This window comes from Salmo salar, chromosome ssa08 (assembly GCF_905237065.1).
Source record: "Salmo salar chromosome ssa08, Ssal_v3.1, whole genome shotgun sequence".
In the NCBI taxonomy this organism is placed as follows: domain Eukaryota; kingdom Metazoa; phylum Chordata; class Actinopteri; order Salmoniformes; family Salmonidae; genus Salmo; species Salmo salar.
Genome location: NC_059449.1, coordinates 14,081,381 through 14,091,704, shown reverse-complemented (window position 1 = coordinate 14,091,704; position 10,324 = coordinate 14,081,381). Strand labels below are relative to the sequence as shown.

Here is a 10,324-nt window from a genome sequence, read left to right as displayed (position 1 = left end):
CAACTTCAACATCATCTAATCACCTCTACTTAGTCTAATACAATGACAACTAAAAGATACCAAAAACTATTTAGTCCAATCAACGTAAGCTAAATATAATGTGGTTGTTCGTGGTTCTGATTTGTGCGTGTTGGTGCAAGTAGAAAAACAACATTCTGTCAATGACGTATGCTCTCAATGCGATTTGACAGGAGAGACGACAAATCCAAACGGGTTTCCCATGACACTTTTTTTTTGGTGTGCCAAGACCATTCACAGTTGAGCTCACTCAGTTTAGCTCAATGCTGATTGGCTATTATTTGATGGTTTTTTTAATCAAGGGAGGCCAAATGCTCGCTGGCTTCCCATGCATTCAACGCTATGGGCGGCACGATGTCATACTCTTCTGGACCAGACAGCATCAGATAGATGGGCGCTGTTTCGCTTGCTCGAATGCTTTCTCCGGTTAGATACATTCAGCCTCTTGCGAATCAAAGGACAATTATGAAACATTATTTTGCGTTTGTTACTTAGAAATGTTTTGGGAAAGACTGGCTTCCCTTGGCATCCATGAATACACCCCGCTGGTTCAATGTCACATTGGATATTGTGGTGGATTTGAAAACAAGAATGATACCCTTATGTTTCTCTGTGTGGTTTCCTCAGTAAACAACCACTGTACCTGGTTTTACTGTATTTCCAAACCAAGAATAAAGTACAACTGTCTCCAGATCAGTTTTTCACCTGCCCAGCCGGAGCAGATCGTTGTGGGTGAGACTGGGGTCAGTGTTACACTTCATTACTTCACCAGGGGAATGAGGAGCAGGATTAGCTCGTCTCTGACCTTGGATCTTAAAAAGAAGCCAGACGCACAAAAACCTGCCAGCCTCAGATCTCTACGGACCTGAATCATTGAAATCATTGCTGGTCTTGTAATAGACAGAAATGGTGAGGAATATAAATATAAAGCAGTAATAGATCTAAAGATAGAATAGAGTAGAATGGCATAATTAGAAGAGATACATTTTAGATTGCATTTGATGGCAACTGATTGATGCTGGCAAGATGCTGGAAATTACTACATTTTAAAAGACTGTGCACATACTATCATGTTCTAAATGTCAACAAAAGCAAAACAGAAGATGATGCCAGTATCACTGAGCGTGATGTCCAATAGGAACATGAAAAGACCTATTCATGCCATTGTGTTATGACCGAAGAGCTCATATCCATAGAAACCAAGTAACCTATGGCTGGTCAGTGTCCCGTAGTGCCATGGTAACAGTCTAGCCCTGACAACAGTCGTGAGATTTACTGGGTCTCCATTTCAGATGACTCTTCCTAGCTAAGTGGTATGACCCCCCCCCCCATCTGTTTCACCAAGTTACAGTATATCCCTCCCCCTTATATACAGTACAGTAAACATGCCTTCCTTGTCCAATCAAAATCACCCAGCTTATGTTTGGGGTTGTGTAGTGAGGCAATGTGTGTGTGGCTATACGATCCATCCCCCCTATAATGTTTTCCGGGGCGGCCCCAAGTCTGGATACGCCAGAGCCCGGTGGCTTCTTGGTAATTCCTCTTCCTCGGTGGCGATGGTACCCCCTGTGGAGCTTCCTGAATCAGATTGTCGCGGACCCCCCCTGCCGAGCGATGTCTCACCCCTGCGATTAGGAGCTCACACCGCATGGGGTGGTTGGCTAGTGATGGTGACGTCTGGCCCTGGTTGGTGGGATTAGCTGCAGAAGGACAAGCAAGTAAATGCATGTCCTCTCTGTTGCCTATTCTGGACGGGCAAATGAGTGATACGCCACAGGAGACTGCAGGGCTCCCACATGGAACCCTATTCTCTATTAAAGTGCACTACTTTAGACCAGGATCCATAGAGCTCTGGTCAAAAGTAGTGCACTTGATACCTAGCCCAGACTATAGATCATCCCCCTATCCCTTTTTTATTTGGCTAGATCCCAGCTCTTGCTTGGATAAGATGTGTTTTTCTCACCTGAGGTGGAAGCTGTCCAGTCGGAATACAACGTGATTATCAACGAATGGATAAGGTTGAAGCACATTGGATTTCATTGAACTCGATCTGAAATGACATTAACTTTATAAAATAAGTTTGGTAACTAGTCATTTCTGAAAAGTTGCATTAGTGCTGGTATACCCCATGCTAAATCAATTCCAGAGTTAGTTTCCCCCTTATGTTTCTCTGCAATAACAATCCTCTCTTCTCCTAGTACCACAGCCTCTCTGTTGCAGGCCTTCTCTTTGTCTCTCTGGTTACGTACAAAATGGCAACCCTATCTCCTTTATAGTGCACACTACTTTTGACCAAAGCCCTATGGACCCTGGTCAAAAGTAGTGCACTATATAGGGAATAGGGTGCCATTTTGGACACAGCCTCTGTTTGCCCCCCTCGGTTTGTTTTCTCTATGGAGGGGAGAGAGGATCTGTCTTTACTTAGCTCTGCCTCAGCTCCTTCTCCTTCACATGCTAAGACCTCAAACCCACCATGGACAGACAGGGTGAAGAGAGGGAGCCTGGGAAGTATTGATGCTTCAGGGCAGACATGGAGAGTAGAGGGAGGAGAGAAAGGGGGAATAAGAGGGAGGTGGAGAGAGATGGAGAGAGGGAGAGAAAAGGAGGGTAGGGGAGGAGTGAGAGAAGAGGGTAGGGGAGAAGTGAGTGGTAGAAATAAAGGGGAAGAAGAGAGAGAAAGGAGTGGAGGGAGAGAAAGGGGTACAGTGAGAAAGAAAGGGTAGATAGAGAGAATCACCGTACTACAGAGAAAGAGGAAAAGAGGGAGAAGTGGAAAGACAGAGATAGGCAGGCCGCTGGGTGGCAGCTCCCTCCTGCCGACACAGACTTCTGTCTAAGCAGCTTTCCTCTCAGGGCGGGGTCAGCCCAGGTCACAGTGGGATTACACTTTTGGCAAACAAGAGGGAGCTCCTCTCGCTCTCCGTCTCTTTCCGGCTCTTTCTCTCTCCCTCTGCCTGCAAAGCTGCGCCGCTGCGACTCCCCCGTGACTCGAACCAGCTGTAATAAAGCCAAGGCAGCCTGAACCTACAAACAAAAAGCTAACACGCTATCGATCGGTGCCGGCCAACTTCCGCAAGGTGGTGTCGAAAGGTCTTCGCTGTGCAGACAGCTTGAGCCCAGGGGTGGAGGGATATTATTAGAAATATATATACACCTTTTGTGTGAGGAGAAATTCTCAATTTTGGACAATAGCATTATATAGTAACTAAGGTGCTTTAGGCATGAGCTAAATATGAATGGAAGTCAATATTTAAACGTCTATATACCCTCAAATCAATACATGTCCTGCCGTGCGCGCACACACGCATGTCTCCACTAGTGTGTATGTAAGTTGTGTCTCTATCTTCACTTCCTAATCAACACTTCCACTCATAGGGAGGTCAGCTGAGCAGGCCCCTAGTGACCCTGGCACTGCTTTGAACTTAATTAAGCAGCTTTAAACACACTGGAGAGAAGACTCATTAATACCACGCTATGGCAAACGGCCAGACCAGATCGAGACGCCAACATTTGAATTACATAGAGAAGAGAGAGGAGTTTCAGACTTGAACACGGGTGAACTCTGTAAAGGTTAAGATCCAGGGCAGTGAGATGACCATTTGATCAAGTGTCGCTGGAGCTCCATACTTTACTCTGAGCAACACTGAAATCCTGCGGATGAGGTAGTGTATATACAGATCATTGGCTCAGATAACATTACTGCATAATACACACTGACTTTCAACTGAAATAGTGCATATCATATAAACAGCCATATGAAACTGTCAATACTTAAGGGGTGAGAGAGGGGGGGATCTCTCACCCCTTCAAAGTATTGGCTGTTTATATGATATGCACTATTTCAGTTTGAATCGACATGTCTAAGTGTTTATTTCTCTTTTGTTTATTATCTACTTCATGTAAACATATGTTTCCCATGCCAATAAAGCCATTGAATTGAGGGGGGAGAGAGAGAAGGGGGATAGACAGAGGGAGAGGGGAAAGAGAGAAGGAGGATAGACAGAGGGAGAGGGGAGAGAGAGGGGAGAGAGAGAAGGAGGATAGACAGAGGGAGAGAGAGGGGAGAGAGAGGGGAGAGAGAGAAGGGGGATAGACAGAGGGAGAGGGGAGAGAGAGGAGGATAGACAGAGGGAGAGGGGAAAGAGAGAAGGAGGATAGACAGAGGGAGAGGGGAGAGAGAGGGGAGAGAGAGAAGGAGGATAGACAGAGGGAGAGGGGAGAGAGAGGAGGATAGACAGAGGGAGAGGGGAAAGAGAGAAGGGGGATAGACAGAGGGAGAGGGGAGAGAGAGGGAGAGAGAGAAGGGGGATAGACAGAGGGAGAGGGGAGAGAGAGAAGGAGGATAGACAGAGGGAGAGGGGAGAGAGAGGGGAAAGAGAGAAGGGGGATAGACAGAGGGAGAGGGGAGAGAGAGGGGAAAGAGAGAAGGGGGATAGACAGAGGGAGAGGGGAGAGAGAGAAGGAGGATAGACAGAGGGAGAGGGGAAAGAGAGAAGGGGGATAGACAGAGGGAGAGGGGAGAGAGAGGGGAAAGAGAGAAGGGGGATAGACAGAGGGAGAGGGGAGAGAGAGAAGGAGGATAGACAGAGGGAGAGGGGAAAGAGAGAAGGGGGATAGACAGAGGGAGAGGGGAGAGAGAGGGGAAAGAGAGAAGGGGGATAGACAGAGGGAGAGGGGAGAGAGAGAAGGAGGATAGACAGAGGGAGAGGGGAAAGAGAGAAGGGGGATAGACAGAGGGAGAGGGGAGAGAGAGGGGAAAGAGAGAAGGGGGATAGACAGAGGGAGAGAGTGTGTGTTTGGGATACTGACTGTTGGCCTGTTAAAGGAGAACTTTAGACCAAGGTGTTCTATAGCTCGGGGCCTAACGGTGATAAATGAGTCCCTTAATTTCTGCAAACACTTTATCTCTGCTTCATCTGTTTTCATTAGGCTGGCCCCAACCTCTGGCTGGGTGAGAACGTGCTGCTGCTGTCTGCTGCCTCCATTACAGCACTGTGGACACGCCCCAAATTGCACCCTATTCCCTATGTAGCACACTACTTTTGACCAGGGCCGCAGGGCAGGTTGGTTGTTTGGCAACAAAACCAAGGCGTGCGCAACTATGGGGCAAAACAGACGGGGTTGGCTTAGATTGTTGACAACATGTAAACTATACTTAGTCTGTTTATTGAAATCATAAATACATTTTCACAATGAGCACTTGTCTCTCAAATACATTGTTACTGTTGGTGGTTAGCTAGCTAGCTAATTTTAGCCATATTAGCATAGACGTGACATGAGTCAAAACACCTGAAAAACATGGTATCAAGAACAGCTGAAATGAGCCACTTGCGATTCACTACATGGCAGCTTCTTGTTACTGTAGCTAGCTATCTGGCCATCCAGAATCATAACAACTCACGGCCTTCTGCCCCATTGAAGCGCGTGCATCGTTTTCGTCGTCGTCAGTTAACCCTGTTGGGCCCTGGTCAAAAGTAGTTCACTTTATAGGGAACAGGGGTCAAAAGTAGTGCACTATATGGGGAATAGTGTGCCATTTCAGACACAGCCTATGAAACGTATAGAGAGCTGCGTCGCATCAGAAAGAGTCCTCCGCCGTCTCTCATAAGGCCTGAGTGTTGGCCGGTTAGATTGCTTTGAGGTATTCCATAATTAGATTTTTGGGATGATCGATTGCTGCTCTTTTCTTTACCGGTGTAAACGTCTCCACCCGTGTAGCAGCTATACCTGGAGAGAGGCAGTTTCAACTATATACAATCAAAACAACATGACATTGAAAATCACATTATAGAATCGAATGAAAAACCAGACCTGAGGTGGAATATCTGTTGTAAGCTTTACTTTCAAATCCCGTTACATTTAGATCTGGCAACTTTTGAACATAAAATAATGCCAAAACAAAGAAAAAACGAATACAAAAACCAAAAAAGTACAAATGATCTATTTACCAGTTATTGTCACAAACAACCCTGTACAGCCTTAACAATGACCTAATCAAAAAGCTTTATACAGCACATACCAATTTTTACTGAGTGCCAAAAAGATGAACGAAAACACACAAAAAAGAAGATAGTTGAGTCTTGTCGAGTCATAAAATAGAGAGAGAGATGTCATGCATACTCCGAAGTGCTCAGAAAGGTAGTCACCCGACATATAAAAAAAAATTATATATAAAAAAAAAAATCACCTTCTGCTGCTTCTTTACAATTAGGCAAGAAATAATAAGCAAACGATAAGTGCTTAAAAATACTGGGTTTGGAAAGGACAGAGAAGCGATCCCTGTCGGCCTTTTCTTCTCCTTAGACACACCAACCAGACCAAGGGGCCGTTTTATTAGAAGAAAGAACTGCAGCCATTCTCGATTACATAATGATTATGCGGTAGCTATATATATATATAAAAAAAGGCATACAGTCAGTCGTAAAAAGACGGGCACATTCTTTTTTTGTTCCTCTTATTTTTTGTTTTTAGATTTGGACCCTGAAAATCAGTTTGACTCATTCTCAGTGATCTCAGGCGGTTCCCTTCCACCAAGTGGCACTAGAGTATTACATATTAGAGGATAGATAAGGAGCTGGAGCTGACCTAGGAGTGTGTGTGGCAGGGGTGGGGGCTCCTTGTACTCCTATAATGTAGCAGCGACCAGCGGACAGCATGCTGAACATTGCTATGTTGTCAAAGGGAACTAAAAGAAAACCAACCACGGGGGAGAGATTTAACTGTTACACCCCTCCGTTACCAGGAAGTGACGGATTTAATCCTAGCATCACAACCTCGTTTTTAAGTTTCATTTGGTCTTAACAATGCATTGTTCTCTCAATTTTTTTGTCGTCATTACAAAGAAATAAAAAATATATATAAAAAAATTAAAATCACAAGAAAATGTAAAGTACAAGAAACAAGCAAAACAATTAAGGTAAAAAAAAAAAATCCCTTTACAAATAAGAAACCATTTTGGCTTAAAGACCACTTGGGAATGCGAGCACGGTCAATTAAATGGGTAATGCTTTTGAATAAAAAAAAACGAAATGCCTTTATTATGCTGCCTGGTCTCATGTACACTCTCCATCTGTACAGATAAATACATTTTTCATGTTCAAAAAGTGCAGCACTGTGCAAAATTAGCTTTGACAATTTAGCCTGGGCCCTTTGGGTCTCCCAGCGTAATATAGTTCAACCTCCACTGTCTAATTCATGCAATTTGTGTTCATCTGCGCTCTGCAATTTTACAGAGGTAAAAACCCTCCGCACTAAACCAGAAAATGTCTACACAACAAAAATCAGGAAATCACGGTTTTGATTCAGATCGTTCACAGCAAACATCTTAAAAAGGTAATAAGTCTGTTTCCGGTGATATCCTATCGGACCGACAGCTCAAACGTTTGCACTAAAACAATATGAACTAGCTAAGTGCTTTTGGTTTAGAAATGGGACTAAGCTAAATGCAATTACAACTGAGAGATGGAGCGAAGGGGGAATAGAAAGCAGTACCATGTCTTCTCACTGAGATAGAAGCTACACCACCAAAACCAAACCAATGGCTGCTTCCTCGTCGACAACATTGGACCTATCGGAGCCTTCCTCAAAATGGCTTCATAATAGCGATGCACGTTAGTAGAAAACGCTCATCGTCCTACGTTTAAAAGGCTCAGTAAAAAAGAGAAAGAGAGAGGGAGAAAAACGAATGAACAACCTAAAAAGACACAGAAGGCCACCGACCTACAAAAACCAACCCCTTGCTTTCTGTCATATAGGCAACGGTACCCAACAGTCCCTGCCTGCAACTACACCGCACATCTGTATCACGTTCGCATCACGGACATCAACAAAGGAAAATACATTCATTCAAGTCATTTTGGAACAGTTTCTTTCAGTTTTTTCTTTTACACAAAATTACAAAAGAGCTCCAAAAAGCACCACTGAATCGGCCTGTGGTGACCGGAGCTGTTGGGGGGTTTTAACACCCCGTTAGCTGGTCACCTCCACAAAACAGTTATCTCTTACAGCTTATCTAACGTAACGGTGCGCCAGTCCATACATAGTTCTACACATGATGCTGGACCGAACAACACCTGGGTCCTATTCATTAGGGCGCAACGTAGCATAACGACAAGTTCTGGTGATTCAGTCCTTTTTCTTCCGTTTGGTGCCTAATGAATAGGACCCTGGTCTCAGGGGTTACAGGTGTCCTCATGGAACCTTTGATGTGGGCTGGTGGGGTAAAACTAATCTGGTCCCAGATGTGTTTGTGGTATCTTGCCAATTCCTACGGTCATTGTCACGTCAGCACAAATAGACCTGGGACTAGGCTACGGTTACACAAGGGCTAAGTTGGGGAAAGCAAAGGCTATAGCATGAGGCTATAATGTGTGTTACATTGATTTGAAAACCGTTTGAATTGGCAAAGGGCCTTGAGTAGAGAATGTCACTTGTTCTGCCCACCCCACCGCACAACGTCAAACAATGTACAAGATGTCACCTGTGTGTATGGGTTGCCAAGACGACCGCCACCCGAGACAGGTGAGTTCAGTCGGCGTTTGATGCATATGGTTTCACCATTACACAAAACCAAACAGATAAAGTCAAAGCTTAGTTGTGGGGGAGATTGAAGGCTACAAAACTATGTACAGTACACATTAGTTAAATAATTCATTAAGTGCGTGGTTTGAGGCGTTGCTTTGGAAACGAGACTTTTGAGAAAAAGTTCAGTTTCATTGGTTCTTGTTCGCGGCGCATCACAATTGAACAACCTGGGGATTGGTTCATCATACCCTATTAAATGACGTGCATCAAAGCTAGCGGAAACAAAGAGGCAGGCATGCTATTCTGATGCGTAGTAGCCAGAAGACTAAAATGCACTAAAAATGTCAGAGCACTTGTTTTGTTTCTTCTTCAACTTTTCTAACAAATACAAAAAGAAAACAAGGATCCGTTTTACAGGTAATGCAGTTGGGTCCTGGTCATTCAAAAGTCCAGAAAACAAACATTAGAAAATAAAAAGTAGAGAGAGAGAGTAATATTTCAATCGATATAACAGATAAGAAAAGCAGCTTTTGATATAAATGCATTTTATAGCACATACAGCCTTTTCTCTGATAAATTCTATTTTTTTATTGTCTACAATAACTACTTGTCTGTCTCTGTCCAGCTTATTCAGCTGGCTTGATTGGAAAGTTTTCCCCATCGCAGTGGATAACGATTATTCAGACCACTGTCCAGGGAGAGAGGGATGGGGAGAAAGGGGAAAGAGAGGGAGGGGGAAGAGATAGGGATGAGAAGGAGGAGAGGAGAACAGTCACACAGTCTTGGCTCTCTCCGTTAGTCCCAGTCCTAGGTAAGCCAGGAAGGAGTGTTTGAGTGAGGTGGGCGAGGGAGGAGAGGAAGAGGAGGCGGTGGAGGAGAGGAAAAGGGGGGAGGAGGAGGGCGGCCTCTGGAGTCTGGAGAGGGGCGAGTGGAATGTGGAGCGGTGGCGGTGGGTGAACAGGGTTGTGAGGGGGATCAGGTGCGCCCGCTCGCAGTTTCCCAACTGCTCGTAGACGTGGCGTGGGGAGGGGAAGAAGAGGGAGGGGCCTCCGCCATTGGTTGTGGTTGCTGTCAGGTAACGCTGGGCTGGGGGCGGGAGTTCCTGTTGACGGTGGTGTTGTTTCCCTGTGATGAGTGACAGGGCGACAGACTGCAGGGCCTGGGAGGCAGAGAGAATCATGAGGGGGCTGCTGCTGCCGCTCCCCCCGCTACTCCCATCCCCACCTCCACCTACCCCCAGGAGGAAGGGCTCCCCGCCCCGCAGAGACCCCACCAGAGAGCCTCCTAGCTGGGCCTGGAACTCCTCCTCCCCGGCCTCCTCCCCTTCCCCTCCACCCTGGTGCTTCTTGAGGTGGCGGCTGAAGATGAAGGGGTGGGTGGTGGTGAAGGGGCACTCCGTGCAGCCGAAGGTCTGGCGCGGGGCGTGCTTCAGCTTCTTGTGCAGGTTCAGGTTGTCCTTGCGCTTGCAGCTGTAGCCGCAGCGGTCGCAGTGGAAGGGCCGCTCGCCCGTGTGCACGCGCACGTGCTCGATCAGCTTGTTGGCCGTCTTGGACAGGTAGCCGCACTGCTCGCACTTGTAGTGGTTGCCGAGGCGATGCTCGCGGACGTGCCTCTCCAGCGCGGGCTGGTCGCGCCACACCGACTGGCAGATGCGACACTTGTACTCCATCTTGTAATGGGTCTTCAGGTGGCACTCCATGGCCGCCGGTCGATTGGTGGAATAAATGCAGACGGGGCACCTGGGAAACAGGAAGGAGGAAGTGGAAGGGGGCAGGACATGGGA

At 46.3% G+C, this 10,324-nt stretch overlaps 1 protein-coding gene across 7 annotated transcripts in view; it reads right to left on the bottom strand.

Moving 5' to 3' along the window:
- Positions 1 to 5,840: 5,840 nt before the first annotated feature.
- znf827 (zinc finger protein 827) overlaps positions 5,841 to 10,324 on the bottom strand; it is a 112,726-nt gene continuing 108,242 nt past the window's right edge. For 5 of the 7 annotated variants that reach the window (XM_045722762.1, XM_045722761.1, XM_045722760.1 and 2 more), the window contains one exon: positions 5,841 to 10,280. In XM_045722762.1, coding sequence (XP_045578718.1) covers positions 9,314 to 10,280 — 967 coding nt within the window. In that variant the 3' untranslated portion in view covers positions 5,841 to 9,313. The remainder of the gene's footprint in view (positions 10,281 to 10,324) is intronic. The other 2 variants (XM_014209404.2, XR_006770779.1) reach the window with 2 other exon arrangements.